The 18,390-nt window shown below is 40.5% G+C and overlaps 1 protein-coding gene across 2 annotated transcripts in view; it reads right to left on the bottom strand.

Annotated features, from left to right (window-relative positions):
• The window catches only part of PUDP (pseudouridine 5'-phosphatase), a 106,090-nt gene that overhangs the window by 50,954 nt on the left and 36,746 nt on the right, over positions 1 to 18,390 (bottom strand). For both annotated transcript variants that reach the window (XM_025212960.1, XM_025212961.1), the window contains 2 exons: positions 17,386 to 17,604; positions 1,402 to 1,631 (listed from right to left, as the gene is read on the bottom strand). In XM_025212960.1, coding sequence (XP_025068745.1) covers positions 1,402 to 1,631; positions 17,386 to 17,604 — 449 coding nt within the window. The remainder of the gene's footprint in view (positions 1 to 1,401; positions 1,632 to 17,385; positions 17,605 to 18,390) is intronic.

Raw genomic sequence — 18,390 nt, 5'->3', positions numbered from 1 at the left:
AGTAGGTGCAAGATACTACTGCTAAGGATGTGATAGTGCCTCTACTTGGTACTAGTTAGGCCTCATCTAGAGTATTGTATGCAGATTTGGGCTCCACATTTTAAAAAGGACATGGAAAAATTAGAGAGAGTCCAGAGACAGGTGACAAAAATGATAAAGGGCTTGGAAGACAAATCATATGAGGAGAAGTTGAAGAAGCTAGGCATGTTCAGCTTGCAGAAAAGGTGCATAAGGAGGGGACATGATAGCAGTCTTAAAGTACTTGAAAGGCTGCCATAAAAAAGAGGGAAAACATCCCTTCTCTCTTGCAGCAGAGAGTAGTATATAGACCAATGACCTGAAGTTGCAGCAAAATAGGTTTAGAATGGATATCAGGAAAAACTTCTTCACTGTTAGAAAAAGCTGGACGCTTCCCAACACTGCAGGTGTTCAAGAAGAGGTTGGACAGTCACTGGTCAGGAATAAATCTAAGCATTTTTCTATGGTCTTCTATGGGTATTTTCCATTATTTTGGGATTTGCTGTTTTGCTGTGAGGGAATTTCAATTCTCAATGGACCTTTGAAACCACTAGTTTAATCTACTAAAAAGTCTGGATAAAAAAATACTGTTGTAAATGTAGAACACCTTTTTCAGTAATAAAGAAGGTATCAAAACTTCTTTACAGACCTCATGTTTCATGCAGTGCAGAAAGAAGATGAAGGGATGATTTTAAATAGAAAATGTACTTATTTAAAACAGAAATGGATGCATTATTTTAAATAACTGTCCTTTCATCTTTCAAATATGATTCTTACAGGTTTCCACCCTTAAGTCGGAAATTTGAGAGAGAAGAAAAACACCTTATCTGTTTCTGAGATACTTCTCAAAGTGATAGGTTTTGAAATTATAAACCAAGAATTATGGGCTAATAGATTCAGCATGAAAGATGAAGGGATGGCATGAAGGAAATATATATCCTTTTTTACAAAAATGTATCATTAATGTTTAGACATTTAAGAATTATATCGGCCTCAAATATATAAAATGTAAACTGGCCTATGTTTAAATAATCATTTCTAAACTTTGAGCACAGACGATCTTGTCTTAAATTTATTTACATACTGGAAAGTATTAAAGTTTCCTGTTACTTTATTACAACATGCAATAAATTAATGTAATTTACGTAAAAAAACTGTATACACAGTGAAGGAGCAGGATGGTTCCCAATAATCCCAATAATCTCCTTTAATAATATACAGCTTTTTTGGTAGGGGGGAGAGGAGGAGAGGAAGCTTTTAATTTTTTTTTTTAATTTGGCATTAAATCTTAATCTCAAATCTTGCCATGGTGAAGAAAAAATAAAAATTTAACATGGAGCCTAGATCATTTATTGTTGGCTTTGCAGCTAAGTTGCTCCTTACCTTTTCTGGAGGAGGTGCTGGGTGAAATCTCTTTGCACATACTAAAAACACATCAGGCTGTGGCTTGCCATTCTTCACTTCTGGGTCATCTCCCAATACAATGTGATTAAATAAACTAAAGAAACCTTTGTGTTTGATTGTTTTCATCTCAAATGTCTCTCCAGCTGAGCTTGTAGCAACAGCAATGGGGATGTTGTGCTGGTGTAGATGGCGGATCAATTTTTCAACACCTGGAAGACAAAATAATGTACCTATTAATATATTTGCCTTATTTAGCTGTACTTTGAAGAGTGATGTAAAAGAGCCTAATTGTACATGGTAAGGATTTATTTAAACTCTGGTGGTAACTCTGAAAAGGCATTTTTGCTAATTCTGAAGTATTCCTGCTCCATGCAAAAATGGGTAAAAAGGCATCAAGCTGAATTTCTCCTACATCTGAGCTCCACTTGGTAACAGGAACTGGGATCAGGGCCATCCACAAGCTGGGGACAGTTCCTTGATTCTGTGCCACCACCCAGCAAGACTGAAAGCAACTGGTGGATATAACTTGCATAGTCTATTGAGTTAGGAGCTTATCCCTTTCTGCCTGCTATTTCACTACCCAAAAGTGCTTATTCTAAAATCCAAAACGATTAACAGCTTCAGATGGTTACCAGATGAAAGTTAAAAAGAAAATGAGCCTGTTAGCAGAAGCATCTTTCATCTCCCCTCCCTGTCTCTCCTCTTTTGTTTGCCTATGAAAACCATTACTTTTTCCAGAGTCCCAAGATACAAGCAGCTTCAAGACAAGGGGCAATCTACCTTTTCTGCATGTAAAATGAAATCTTTATCCCACCAGTCTAGAAGCATCCCATCTTCTCCAGGGAATACAAAGTGTTTGTTTGTAGCCACAGAAAGATCTATAGGATTGGACTTTACAAACATAATACTTTTAGGAAGAGCAAAACTATTATTAGATAACAGCTTGCTTTGAATGCTACAAAATTAAGCAAACAGTTATTAAGGGTATCTTTACACATGCTCTGGGGGGAGGGAGGGCATTTTAATTTGTGAAGCTTTTGGGAGCCCCTCTAATTAAAATGCCTACAGTGCCTTATGTATTTAGCATCCTGCACTTCAAAATGGTGGCAGGGGTACTTTAACTAAAGCTTATTCGATAAGCTTTAGTTAAAGCACCTCCATTGCAATTTTGAACCACAGGGACACTGAATACACCTGATGTCAAGGCTGCTGAAGCATTCTAATTAACTGAGTCTGCTCTGACGTTTTTTAATTTGTATGCATCAGAGCAGGTGTTGGGAATGTGTATAGGTGTCCTATGGCTTTATAGTGGAAGAATGAGGAAAAAAATTGTACACTACAGAAAATTTCATACCCATGCTCAGCACCATAGGGCACTTTCACATGTGCTCTGGGGGTGGGGAGGGCAGTGTTTTAATTAGAACGCCTCTTAGAGCCACTCTAATTAAAGCACTGCAGTATCTCATATATCAGCATCCCTGCACTTCAAAATGGTGGTGAGGGTGCTTCAACTTGAACAGCCCTGGGCTCCGGGTGATGGTGTCATGGGTCAGGTGGTAGACAGCATTGCCTCTAAACTGTGTGAAGTGCGCAGCCACACAGGCGTGCCTGGCAGCACAGCATGAGCGCTCCTGTGCAGCCACTCATGCCACATAGCTTAGAGAGATCGCTGCTGGTAGAGGGGCTGGCTGGGGCATGAGGGTGCTATAGGGCAGGGCTAGCTGGCAGATAGCCTCCACACTGTAGCACCCTCAGGCCCAGCCAGCCCCAGTCTGCATGTGCACTGCAGCGGCATAAATTACTCCACCATAGGATAATGCTTGTTCTGGCCAGTACTATCCTATGGCAGTGTTAATTAATTCACTACACCCTAATAATGGTGCATGTGTAGTGGCACTTTAAGGTGGTGCTAATTAGTCAGCTCTGCAGTAAAGCACACATGTTGATGTCCCCCCCCATATATATGTTTTGGTTTTTTGTTTTTTCAGAGTACATAGCAATATATATATCCTACATATATATGTACCATGAAAAAAATCACATCCCACTTGTTTTACATTAGGGCTCCAAAATAAATGTAATAAGGCTTTCCCTGTATAAGCCCTCCGCTTTGTACCTTAAAAATAAGACTAACACTAACTCAACCCAGAGGTGTGTTTGTAGCATTTATCTTTAGAATGCTTCATTTGACAACGTTATGCCTTTTTAATCTAATTTTCTGCAATACTTCCTGGGTTTTAAGAAAACATACGGGGTGGGGGGATCATTTTGTGGTACTGTACTGACATTTAACTCAGTTATTTGGGGCTTTAAACTTCTTCAACACGTAGAGATCAGAAACGTGCCAACTTTTACTTAAAGAAACCAAAATAATGTACTGTTCCCGATGCTCATTCTCAAAAATACTCAAACTGCTTTCAAACAAATAATTATAAATAAACAAACAACAGCCACCAAGTATGGAAAATGTCAGCCTAAAGGATTTAAGTTTTGCAAAGGTATAAGGAATTTAAATGTGCGTCTTACATGGAAATTATTAGTCAATGTTACTACAGGATATATGATTATGTGACACATAATTGATATGACCTTAGGATGGCTGCATGACTCATGGCTGGCAATGGCATGAGCATGCTCCACAAATATTCTTAAAATTGTATCAATAAAACTAGTGTGTATATGATATATGTACCAAACATTTCATTAAAAAAAGTTAAAACAGAAGTATTAGTACAGTTCTAAATTAGCTGTTGTCTAAAAATAGATTATAAAACATCATACAGGTTGCTGGCTGGTGAGGACGAGCTATGCCCAAGCCTCACCTGATCAGACATGCTCAGAGTGAGAAAAAATGTTCAGTAAATGTTCAAGGAAAAACAAAACAAAGCAAGATAACCCTCACCTAATGTAGCCTTACTATACCTAACCCTAACCCTGGGATTTGTAAAATCCAGGATCTTGGGACCTTTTACAAATAGAAAGGCATGCTGCGTATTCTACTTTTTAGTCAAGGCTTTCCCCTTTTTAGTCTGTATAAAGCATATCCTCTGTATTTTCTCTGAAACTCATTCCATCTGGTCTCCCATTCTGTTTCTCCACATACTGTTTCCTTTTCATTTTAGTCCTACCACTTCCCACTTAGTAATACTGCTTCAATTCAATGATCCAAAAGGCAGAGTGGGGAAAGCAACTCAAAAGTGGAAAGAAAAGAAAAATCAGGGATCAGAATATTATAATGCAAGGGACTACTAAGTGGGCATATGGAAAAATTAAACATAGGAAAAATGGTGGTGGGGGGCGGGGTGGGGTGGGGGGAATAGAAATGTGTGTGTGAGCCCTGGTATCCATATAATAGATTACATTTGTTATATAACCTCTTCTACCTTTTCTTCACCAGGCATAAAAATCTGAACCTGGGTACATCTACATGTCCAATTCACATGGCTGAATAAACTCTGATGCAGTCTGAGCTACAGTTTATTGCTCTCAGGCACAGCGCTTATATGTGCAACTGCGATCGCAACATGTTGAGCCAAGGTGGTGCAGCCCCAGCTGTCAGAGGGTCCAGGGGGTCAGCCTGCTAGCCCAGAGCTGCCCCACCCCTGAATGTGCCGAGGAGGAGCTGGCTGGGGCACAATTCAGGTTTAGCTAGCAGGCAGCCCCGCACTGTAGCAGCCTCATGCTCCAGCCAGCGCCGGTCACATGTGCATTGCAGTACATTAAATGCCATAGGATAGTACTTATGTTAGGCAGCACCATCCTACAGTGGAGTTAATTAGTTTGCTGTGGCCTAATAGTGCCACACATGAAGATGGTGACACATTACTATAAAACTAAGTAGTCAACTCCACAGTAAAGTGCATGTGTAGACATGCCCCCAAGATGCTTTATATATTAAAAAAAAAAAAAAAAAAAAAAAAAAGATCCTGTCCCTGATCAGTTTTCTCATTCCTCATAAAATGAGCAATACATGTATCTAGATTTAAGACCACCTGAACTAAAGAGCTTTAGACTGAATAAAATATCAGTGGATGTATGTTTCCAGTTTCAGTCTATAAGCAATAATATGCAAAACTAATCTTTCAGACAATGCTTCTTAAATTTATAAAACAAAAGAAAGAAAATGTGGCAGACATTGTTCTGTTAGCACTTTTACTATCGTCTCCAGTCAATCTGACATTGGCTGATGCTAGATAATGGTTCTTTCCAGAGTGGCAGGCATAATAACTGAGGCTTGATTGGGAAACTACAGCTGAAGAATTTTGTCTCCAACTTGTGTGTGCGTAATCAAGCAGGTAAGTAATATTTATTGTTTGTGCTTTTTATTATTTTCCCTTCACACAACTGCCCACATCAATTTATGGTACAATGCAAAGAGCAGCAGTACAATAAAAACAGCAGTCTCATTTGCAGTACTTTTATTTTTCCCACATAGCCACATGCACAGCAATTTTGAATTGGAATAATTCTTACTTTTAGTAAAGTGGATAGATTAGCAAACAGTCTATCAACTAATCCATCCATCTGGAAACATGATTAATTTGCAGATGTGTTTTTCTACAGATTTCTTCTGTATTTTCCCAGACTCTAACCAGTCAATTAATAACTAAAGTTTCTGAAGAAAACCTTTACTATACAAATGAATGCATTCTGTCTTTGTACATTTCCAGACCAACAGAAATAAGAAAACTACTAGAAGCATAAACTATCTCCTTTAAATGTCAACAGAGCATGGAGATAAAAATCAAGCTTTGCAGTCTAAATATGCTAACAACCAGTAGGATCTTCCTCCAAAAATATTTATATCTTATCTTATTGAAACAATTATAAACACAGATTAGTTTTTGATTCAGCAAACATATGTGAAGTCACAGACACTAACAGACTAATGTAAAAACACTTCATATTTCTAATAGACATTTACATTGCTTTTTATGTTATAGGCAGATGTTTTGCTTTATAGGAGACCTAATCTGTGCTACCTGTGGCATATAGCACAGGGAAAAACAAAAAAAATCGGCAGAAATGTAAAGAAATACGTTCAAGTATTTTGTAGTTTTAGGACTGCCTCTAACCTCCCTGTCCTCTGTATCATGTGGCTAGTTCTCCTTGATTTGCACTCTCTTCAAATAGCATATTTTCTTCAGTCCCATGACATCACAGTTTTAGTTCAATAGTCTCAGGGTATGTCTGCTCTAAATTTAAGATCAAAATGAGATGGCTTAGGAGAAGTACTGCTGTGGAAAGGTTACTTCTTCAAGGTTCTCTCAAATTTCCCTATGGCATATGCCATGGAATTTTGATTTTCACTTTTAGACTTTGCTAGATTTAAAAAGGCTAGAATGTAGGTATCTGTAATGCCCCCCAAACTGTAACAGGAGTTTTCAGCATTCTGAAGTTCCAAAAGTTCCTTATTAGCATATGATACTTAAGAGACATTAACATAAATATACATACAAAAAGAGCTGTTTACACAAACACAGCTTCAAATTACTGTATATTGGTCAGTATAAATATTTTGCAACTGCTAAATGCAAACTTTTGCCACCCTTTCTGCGGGGAAAGGGGGAGCGAGAAAGGGGAAGGGGTTACAAAAAAAGTACAGACTAAAACAATCCCTTTTAGCGCATTCAATTACTGCAGGACTGGCTATTCAAAATGTGTAATCACTTCTAAGTATTGGTACAAGTACTGCTTTGACCCAATAACAAAATAATTTACTAGGAAGATGCAATTCTTGTGATATCTTTCTTGTACTATTAGGAAGAGTTGATTCAATTCCCCATACTGCATGTACATTATCTGAAAAACTGAAAGTCTACCAATTAAACCACATTTCATTGGTGTTATGTCTTCATATCCACTGATCTCCAAACCAAATCTGGGAAGTCATTAAACATTAAAAGAATAGCAAGAAACAAGAAAACTACCAATAACCTTTATCACCACCAAGACATATATTGAACATATATATGATCTTTAAATGTCAAAATTACTTTTATGAGATCATAAGCACTCATGAGAAACAGTTCCTTTTCAACATGCTTATTAGTCTAAGGATGCATCTATGACATGGGTTTCATTTACAGCTACAGTTATGGGGCAATTAAGGTGTTAACCTTGCCTGTTACAGGGAGCCAGGGATTCCTATTACTTTAAGGAAAATTTACAGTTGGCAGCTGAGCAGAAGTTAGCTGAACCACAACAAGCAGGATGACCTTTAAGCCTAGTGGGAAATGACTGTGCTTAGTTAGGGTCACCTGACTGGAAGGGGCAGTGCTCCAGGGTACATAAGTCCAGCACTGGGAAGAAGGAGGGTCAGTCTGGTAGCAGGGAGAGGAGCTCTTGATGAAGATGGGCAGGAAAGGGACTGACCAGCACCCAAGAAGTTCCCCAAGAGCTACACGTAAAGTAGAAGGGGAACTTATGACTTGTAGGAAAGTTATGACCCAGTGTGGAGAGTTTTGTTAGACAGCCAATGGGCATGTGTATATTCTTATTAATACCAGAGGAACAGGTGTGGCTACTGGGGGAGATTTGGAGGCTATGGAGAGCTGCCTGGTGGGCACCCAGCAGCAGGCAGGCTAAGGGCAGGAGGGCTAAGGCCAGGGTCAGGCAACCTAGCCTGGGGTCAGAGGTCCAGAAGGCTGTGCAGGCTGAGGCAAGGACAGCCAAGGTTAGTGACAGCAGTCCAGTGTGGGGTCAGGGAGATTAAAGTAACAAAAGCAGCCTGGCCTGAAGTCAGAGGGCCAAGGGCTGAAAGATGGCTATAGCCACCATGTCAGGGCCAGAGGCCCAGGGAATAGAGGGCTGAGGCCAAAGCAGGCTTAAACTGAGATGGCCAAAGCCTAGAGAGAGATTATGGCTAGAGGCCCAGAGAACAGAGAAAGTCTGGCCAGGGCCACGGGCCTACAGGCTGATTAGAGTGTGAATGGAAGCAGCGTGGTCTATGGATTTGAGACCCAGGAGGCTGAGGACCAGGATAGGGCTATGGCAGCTTTGCAAAGGCCAGGGTCCCAGAGAGTAGGTGGCTGAGGCCACAGCAGGGAGACTGAAGCAGAATAGTCAAGGGGGAGCTAAAAGCTGGCAAGGGATGAAAGCCCAGGACAGGCAGAAGCCTGACCAAGGCCCAGTAGGCTAGGTGGATTTTGTTGATTAACAGGCAGGGCCACCAAGGCCCATGGACAATTTAAAGCAACACTTGTGAGGCATGGGCATGGCTGAAAAAGCGGAAGGAGGCCACAGCTAGCTCTTCAGGTAACTGCTACCTTAGGGGTATCGTTGGAGAAATTATTCGCTTAAGCTCCCAACCTGGAAAGGGAACACCTGCAAATACTCCTGACCCCAACGGGGCTCGTTTCCCAGCTGAGACTCAAATAAGCAGGAGACGAGGGTGTGGTCTTTCCAGTTTATTCGGCCGAACGTCCCCCGACCTTAGAAAGGCAGAGGGGCCCCGGTTGCACTCTCACACACGTATTTATATTCTCTGGTTACATGAGCTTTTCGCACGCGCAAAGCTTTAGCGGAAAATTACTAGTATTGCATGACTCTTCTTCAACCTGCAGGGTAAGACCAAATAAGGCACAGGTCTGCTGTTAAGCTTGTCTATCATGCTTAGTTACTATGGGGGAAGTTGTGGGCCCCTGAAAGTACAGGCTGTGCTTCCCATATTGCCAAAGGAAACCCCTTTCTCTGCGCACAATTTCTAACAGTATGCATGGGACTGGTAGGACCATACTTAATGATTAAGAGGCAAGATTGAGAGCTGAGTCTGGGAGGGACCCACTGGACAAATAATAGGGCTTGCTCTGGGACCCTGGAGCAGCCTCCCTTTTTTGTAATCAAATGATTCCATCAAAGGTATGACAGGAAAGAGGGAAGGGAGGGTTACTCTAAGGGGATGGAGCAGGACAGGAGTCATGTGACCACCAGAGGGCATCATGGCCACCCCTGGGGCCTGGTCCTATTAAAGTGCCATGAACAGTAACAGTGCTACACACATGTTGCTGGCTTATGGAGCCATAAAGAGATAAGCCAGCCACAAAGATATTCTGCAAAATATGCAAAACATCTTTGTGGCTCACTTGTATGGCACTAAAAATTGAACATTTAACACAGCAGGGCACACAGTTGCCTCAGGACTGAAGCTTACAATCAGTTGATTGCCAGCCCTAGCCTTGGGTCTATTAACCAGCTCAAAGCTGGGGCAGCCTTAGGTCTAGGACAGAGCTATTCCCTGCCCAGTCCACAGAACTGAGCTGGGGGCAGCCCAACACATCTGGTTCAGCAGGAGACGTATTTGGCATGAGGCATAAAATACTTCAAATCTCAATCATGACTTTATTTTTACAGCTGCCAGGGACCTAAAAGCAATGTTACACAGTGCCCTCCAGAGGGAACTTTCCTTAGGATCACTGAGGCCTTGTTGGATTTCAGAGTTCCCCCAAAGCCAGCCCAGGCAGGGGGGAGCCAGGCTCCTTTGCTTTCAGAGACCCTGCTTCAGAAAGTTCCAGGATGCAGACTTTCAGCCCCTTCATGGTCTCTGGATTTCCATGGGCCTGATTCAAGGAACTAGCATCCAGTTCTGCTCCAACAAAAGGGACTTTACCTCTTGTTGGGGCAACCTACAGTGATCCAAAGCTTCAAGCAGCAAATAGACAGTTCTGTTTCAATTAAGGCATTTACTGAGACAAAGGCCACACAGCCAGAGGTTTCCTTGCAAAGGTTAAGTAATTCCCAGTCCTTCCACATAGCCAAGAACACTTCCCAAAGATTGTTTTGCTGTTCTCTTTCCAAAACACCTTTCCTGGTTGTGGATTCCAGACTTTCTCTGGAAGGAGATAAGTTCTTGTTCACACACCCCCCTCCACTGTTATCCCTGTATTCAGTTTTCCTCCAGTCCTCTGGGTGGGCCATCTCACTTTTTTAAAGTCAAAACAGCAACACAACTATCTCAGTCTCTGTAGATGCCATCTTGTCTTGTTCCAAAGGCAAGCAGACCTCTTGCTTCACTGTCTTTTTAACCCAATTTTCCCCTCTTGTAAGTTAGCCAGGAGGAAACTGAGGCATGCAACGTGATTGCAACATGAACACAGTTTGCACAGAAATATTATAACAATACCCACAGTACATCACAAACGGCATATAGCAACTGAGCTAGCTTTTGATAATGGAAGCGGTATAGCCACATTAGTGCAGCACTCCATCCGGGATAATAAGCTGTGCTGAGAAGTAGGTACTGGGATGTACACTAAGTCCCTTGTGCACCTTAGGCAGGCATCTCCTTTCTCAAACAGCTCTATCCAAATCGAATTGGGTCTTTTTTCCTGAAGGAACTAGTTTAAGTAGTCTAAGTTAAAATAAAATCAATTAAAACATATTTTCAATAAACCTGAAACCACCACTACCAGCTCTTCCTCAACAGCAAAAGAACTAAATGAAAGTTAGGCAGGAAAAACTTTCAAACAAATCTCTATCCAATCCATCCCAAATAAATAAGAGCAGGCTAGGAAGGTATTTACCATAGAGAAAGAAAATTAATCAAAATGTCTGTAATAAGCTCTTGCAATTTCAATTGTAGTTCTGCAGGTCAGCAAACAGGGACAGCAAACATGGCAGTTTGCAGGGAACAAGAGGAAGAAGGGAGAGAGGAATAGGACCCAGGTACCAGGCAGAGATTCTGCTCTGGGAAGGTAAGTGAGCTAGGGCTGTCTATGTGTCTGGCTTGCTGAGTGTTTGGGCATGTACTTTGAACAGCTGGGAGAACTGTTAGTGGGGTATATCTGACAGAAGCCTTAACATGGGAATGGAGCCAGTTCAGGTCCCAGAGGGTATAAAAACAAATGCCTCGAGCAACCAGGGAGTGTACAAACTAGGACAGGGTATAGGGCAGTTTGTAAGCAATTTTCAAGTCAATTCATGGGTCAGTTTGCCACCCTTCTTTGAAGGGGAGCCTTTAAGGGAGGTTACAAAGAGGATGGAGTTAGACTGTTCTTGGTGGTGGCAGATAACAGAACAAGGAGCAATGGTCTCAAGTTCCAGCCAGGGAAGTTTAGGTTGGCTTTTAGGAAAAAAACTGTCATGAGAATGGTAGTAAAGCACTGGAACAGGCTACTTGGAGAGGCTGCAAAATGTCCATCCTTGGAGGTTTTTAAGACCCAGCTAGACGAAGCATTGGCTGGGAAGATATAGTTTTACCCAAGTGAACCTTCAAAAGCAATGACATTAAATGGGTCTCTTCTGTAGAAGAGAAAGCCTTAACTTAATGAACAGATGAAAGGGGTAGTTAATTAGCCATGTTAATGTGAAGTTAGGCAAAAGGCAGGGCAGGGTGGCACTTTAGAGTTTAAGGAGCCACTCTGCCCTGACATCTAATGAAGTTATGTGTGTGTTTGTTTTTTGTGTGGCAAATCTACCATTAATACCACAAAGGACCATACCTACCTCCGCAATATCTATTCATAGTGTCTTTGGGATATGGAATTAAACAAGAAACCTTCTCTCTGAACTGTTAGTGATTACAAAGAAACTCAGTCCTGTAGGTCTGATGTTGGGTCTGCCAGCAGGCAAAGCAGGAAACTGCCAGTTATATCAAAGGTACAAAACTGACATTTGCAAATAAATATATTCAGCAACCAGGAGCAACAGTTAGAAAAAAACGTAAATTCTAAAGGAGGGTTCAATGCTGGCCAGTTGTCCTGGAAAAGTATCCTTTTAAGGCAGCAGCTGACATTTATCTAGGGCAGGAAACCAAGTTCCGAGAGAGCTTCTGGCAACCTGCAACATCTAGTCATGCTAACAAATAGATTTAACTTTCTCACGCAAGTTTAGTTAGAACCAAAGAAATGATGATAGAGGGAGTCCTAACAGTTGCATACATTTAAACCATAGTAGTACTTCAAGTCAGGAAATCAGTTCAGTAAAGACTATAGGTTCTATTCTAATAATAAAAATATATATTTTTTAAAAATCACCAGTTAAACCATACCTTTTAAAACATTACTGTTCTACATCTAAAATGTAATGACCAACTGAAGCCAAAGAAAACAACTTCATTTGGGAGTTTCAATAGGTTTAGCCAGCATTATTTTCACATACAGGGGAAAGGTGAAACTAAGTTATTATAAAAAGCCACAAGCTACTGGCATAAAAAATTATGAAGAATGAACTACCCCTTAAATGTATAAGAATATTTTATATCTTCCCTGCGTTTACTTACTTTTTACAGCATAAGGGGTTCAAACTCTTTAAAAACTCTCTAAAAAGATGTGTGAGAGGCATGGGTTTATTAAGGTGATATCTATCTTTTATTGGACCAACTGCATAAAAAAGATCACACTATGAAATCCTTGCTTCTTCCATACTTTCTAGATTAGCAGGCAACAACATCACTCTTACACTACCCAAAAAACAGGTGCAAATTAGTTTATGCATCTAAGAGTCTTGGCAGATGTTACATCTATGGCATGATTATGTTAATTGTGCCATAAGCTGTACCAAGTCAAGCATTCAGTCTATTTATGACATGATAAAATGGCAAACCAGCTACAAAGATATTCCCTCATTAATGTATAATAATGGTTTGTATTGTGCGTTAAATTAAACATGTAGCATGTATTTTAGACACTGTGTCCCATCCCAATGATCAACTGACCCCTGGGATCACGCACAGGGAAGTCTGCATCCCAAACTACTGCCTGGGGCTTCCCCCCGCTCAATTTAACTATCTGGGGCTCCCTCCTGCCCAGAGGTAGTCCTGTGTCCCAAGTCTAGGTGCTAGGGCTGCCTCTTCCCCATTGAAAGACATATAGAGCCCGGCATAAGTGATCCAGTTCACCATGATGGACTCCCCATACTAGCAGTTGTACAATTGAGATCTCTGAGATTTTACACCTGATCCCAAAAATCTCAGGTCTTGCATGCATGTCTGGCATAGCAGGATGCACTGCTTTGGGAAACAGGTGCAACAGTCCTCAGATCCCAAATTGCCAGGGTTCTAAAATAATTTAGAGGAAAATGTTGAAACAAAAAGAAAATCATTAACTTTTTTATTTTTATTTCCAATTTTTAACAAACATTGAAAAAGAAAAAAGGTTTTCATGAAAAATATCACTGCATTTGTTCTGTCTGCATGCCATTGATTCTGACTTCAGTATTCTGGGTCACTTGTTTATTTGTGGTACCTTTCTTAATCTTCTCCCCACTTCATTTCATTTTTCCTTCGTTAATGTTGTATTTTACAAGGCTGCCAAATCATCACCTGCTCTACTGCTAATTCTTCCCATCTTTGCGTGTATGTTTGTGTGTACCTCCTTTCATCACTTCCTACACATTTGGGGCTTGTCTACACCACTGAGCTGATATAAGTATAGCCCTCAGTGGAGACACTGCATACGTCAGCAAAATATTTTTCTCCTACTATAGCTATCCTGAACAACACTGGCTAAACAGACAAAAGCAGTCTTCTGACAGCATAGTTGCAGCTAATTGAGTATATTGTTGGCACAACTATCATAAATAGGGCTTTGATTTCTTCGTGCTCCTAACAAATACACTGTACTACAAAACCTGTGGAGACCAAACCTAGGCATTGCTTCTTACTCCTCTTACAGTTCTGTAAATCCTTTGTTTTCTTTTTTTCCTATGCTTTCCTTGCATATCCAACAAAACAGTAATTTAAATGTTCCCTGCATTCCTCCTCCCCTTCCAGTGGCTGCAGTTGCTTTTCTTCTCCTTCTGAATGTACTAGCAGCAGTGTGGATGGAACTAGACACTTGAGCCCTGAAGCATGAAACCAGAGAATCTCCAGAGATTGCAATTAGGGTCCAATTCACTCCACTGCAATAATAACCAGAACAAAAGCAGCAGCCTATGAGCACAGCATAGACTCTGGAAGAGGGCAGAGGTTTGCTGCCCGGTCACACACACACATTCATACATACATACACACACAGATGAATAAACACACCTTGTACTGTTTAAATTAATTTTGTGTGTATGAATCACCCATGTCTTCTATGATTCACATTCAGGTGTGCATGAATGAAAACCTTGAGGATAAATATAACTTCTGTGAAAGGCTGCTTCTCTATTCTGAACTGTTTAGAGCTCCTACATTGAAACTTATGTCAGAGAAAACTAAAGCACTTCAAGGTTCAAACACCCATTTAAAAAATAATAATCAGCTAACATTAACACTCTGAACTGTAGCAATTTGACTGGATCTCTGGTTGGTTTGATTATAATCCTTTAGGATTATAAAGTAATTCCCTAGTAGAAACCCCTGTTAGCCCATGGTAGAAAAATCTCACTTTGCACGAAAAACCATCCACTCTTTTAACCACAAATTTTAAAATATTTTTGGTGTAACCTGAAACATTAAAGCAGTTGGCAGTTGCAACTCACCACTGGCATATTTCCACAGTCCTCAAGTGAAATAGTATTGCTGTTATGACAGCAAGAGAGTGATGAGGATGGAGCCAACCACCACTTGCTATGACTGCTTGGAAGACCTAAAAAATAATTTCCTTTATCTACCTGTTTCTTTGTCACCATGAAACGTTCTTTAGGAGTGTTATCTGAAATGCTGCAGTATTCTTGCACTCTGATATCAAACAAAAGTAGAGCTAGAACTGAGGGAAGCAAGTAAAACATTTTTCTTGCTTTCCTTCTTGTTAAACAGTATCAAACATTCTCTCCCTATGGCACTGTTGTGATCAGTTTTCTAAGCAGTGCTTTTCCCTTCTACTCTCTTTAAGGCATCCAAATGTCTCCTCAAGAGGTATGAACTCTTCATTCACTTCATGAATAAACTTACCTTAATGTTAATGCCTGTTAATTCCTTCCATAATCAGTCAGACATGTTAAAAAAAAAAATAGAGTGCCACTTGCTATTCCCAAACTGATCTATCCTTTGAGATTTCTGAAGCCTAAACTAAGATTTCTTTGAAGTTGGAATCAAATACTAGCAGCTGTAAGGAGTCCACAGGATTTAAAACTGAAATGAAAATTAAAAAAAAATCCTCCTCACAGTCTTTCATGAGATTCTAGCCAAACGCATGGTCTGTAAGAGTTTTATACCAAAGACTATTATTGCTTTCATTACAGACTGGTTCTTTTGTTTTTCTGGAAAATAAAACAGATATCTAATTTATATATTTAAATCATATAGCATTTAACTTTGGAACTAAGTATACATAGTAAACTCTCTGGACGCATCTACATGTGAGCTTTATGGTAGAGAAGATTAATTAGCTCTGCAGTTAAGTGCCACTGGCTACACATTTGGGTTGGTCTAATAAAAGATATCAAATTCACCCAAGGAACCTTGACTGGCTACACATGCACTAGTATTAGGGTACAGTAAACGAATTAACACCACCATTACTGTCAGGAAGTCCCTGACAGTACCATCTTACAGTGGAGTAAATAACTGAGCTGAAATGCATGTGAAGATGCTGGCCATAGACATAAACTGCACCTGGTCAGCCAGCGTAAGGCAAGACTCCTGCCTACTGCCTAGCCACACAGGTCTGCTCTTGCAGCAACCTCATGCCCCAGCCAGCCTCTCCACCACCCAACATCACCATCTGGAGCCCAGAGCTGACCCCCATGTCCCCTACCAACGATGGACTGCTCCACCCAAGCTCAAATTGCTGTTATCCTGGGTGCACATGTAGATGCTGCTCCCAGGAGCAGTTTACTGCAGCTCAAACTGCTCGAGAGCTTTGCATTAACTGCATGTGTAGATTCACCCTCTGGGTAGAATACTGACTTTAGGCAATACTCCTATTAATTTAATAGGAACCAGAATTTTATCCTTCAAATCTATTAATGCACACTTACATATAAACAGTGAATAGGCATCCAAATAAAGAACTGATAAGCTGGTGGAGCTTCTAAAATGTGTAAGCTGAAGAAAAATGAATGCATGTCAGGGGTGCCAGAGCATGGCACATGAAGTCATTTTGCTTGGCGCGCACACACTTCAGGTAAGGGACTTGGACTGCACTGCCACAACAAGGATCGGGCCCTTCATGGCTCTCCCACCATCCGCCCCTAGCACGCCAACATCTTAGAAGTCGAAGTTGCACTCCACCCAAAAACACTGCCAACCCCTGGTATACACTATGTGGGCCAAAGCAGCTGAGTTTGTAAGCTTTACCCACTGGTTACACTGAACTTTTGTTTTACAAGACTCCCTTTCCTATTAAGCTATTAGAAAGCTATATACAGGCACAGATTTAAGAAAAAAAAAAAAAAAAAAAACACATGCTACACTACATTAATACACCATGAAGACTGCAAGAACAAACATACAAACAATCAAGAAGCAGAAAATGCCAACAGTTAAGGTAGTTATGGTGACAATAGCTAAGCTACTTCACACACACTATCTATCCTGTTATTAAATGTTACCATTAAATATTGATCTATGTTCCAGAAACACCTGGTTCATACTTTAGGTTAGTAACAATGTTAGCGTCAGGATTTTTTTTTTTGTACATTTCAACTTGTAACATGTAAGTGAATGAGTTCATTTATCCATGTTTGTATAGGCATGAGTTTTGTTATGACCTCAACGAACACACATCAACGTGCACCCACAGCCAGATTTAAAATAACTTGTCGAGTTATACAGCTGCTATCAACTACCGTAAATCAGTCTAGATTATAAATCTGACAACACTCACACATATTTATCTTGGGGGTTTTTCCCTTAGTTCTTTAAAACATGTATTAAGAGCAGCTGTTCTCGAAATGTGTACGCAAAAGCTTTCTGCATCCCCAGGAGTTTCCTAGCAAGTAAATACCATGCCATTTTGAGTAAACCCTGCCAAGTCAAGAGTAGAAATACCAGGTCTGTAAGAGAAGCTTCTTTGTGAAAGGAAGTTTAAAAACTCTATCATTGCCTGCATATAAATAATTTCATATGAAGTCATTTAAATAATGAAGAGAAAGCACCTGGCATCAATGCAGCACTAGGAAATATTTTCTCCTGCTTCATTTTACTCTCATGCAGCAGCTCTTCTTTGGTCATCGGAAGCTCTAGAATATCTCGAATAATCTGTGCTCCCTCCAATGCTTTTTTACCCATGACTAAGGATTTCACCTCCCACGTGTAGGCTTTTCCAAAACGCTCACAGATTTCTTGGAATACGACAGTATAGAGACGTTCAGTGTCTGAAAAAGAAAGGGGAAAAAAAAGGAGTAATTTATAACATGCAAGGCTCATCCTTTTCAGTCTGAACTACTGCTTCTATGCTCCAAGTTTTCCCAACTGAAGACCCCATTCACCATCATTTAGGAGGCACAGAGGTATACCTAAAACAGCACATTATGTCAGCTCTCACCTTCAATGCAGATTTGCATCCAGACTTCTAGATCAACACAGAGCACCAAGTCAGTATTCTTTAAGGGTAACATTCCCATGATATAAGAAAAGGCTCTACAGTGAAGAACTGTGGCCACAGACAAACATACATTTGTAGCAGCTTCACAAGGGAAGAGCTGGGGGGCTGCTGTTCAGAATCACACAGAAGCTGTTATGCTGTAATGGTTAGGTATGAATGACCTTTTAAGGATACAAGTGTGCTAAATCACCTCAACTTTGACCCTGGACAAAGCAGGGTTAAAGCTGGAGTGGGTTTGCTGTACCTGTATTGCTACAGGCACCAATACAAGTAACAGTTATAGATCTTGGGCAGTCCTGAGCAGCAGCTGCCCCTCCCCTTTTGAAAGGGCTCTAAGGGTGCATTTGTCTACTCTCTGTGTGGACTTGCTCTTTCACCGACTTTGTCTTGCATAGGCTTACAGATAACCAATGCCTTCATTACAATGCCATATTTATTCTTCAATGAAGGAAGAAAATCAGAAAAGGAATGCTGGTACTCAAGGGATGTCATTACATATTCCATTTAAACCACAAAAAATAATTTTAAAGTTATTTAAAAATGTCTTTGAACAGAC

Source organism: Alligator sinensis, unplaced genomic scaffold (assembly GCF_000455745.1).
Source record: "Alligator sinensis unplaced genomic scaffold, ASM45574v1 scaffold956_1, whole genome shotgun sequence".
Taxonomy (NCBI): Eukaryota; Metazoa; Chordata; order Crocodylia; family Alligatoridae; genus Alligator; species Alligator sinensis.
Note: the sequence above shows the minus strand (reverse complement) of the source record. Positions and strands in the feature narration are given on the sequence as shown.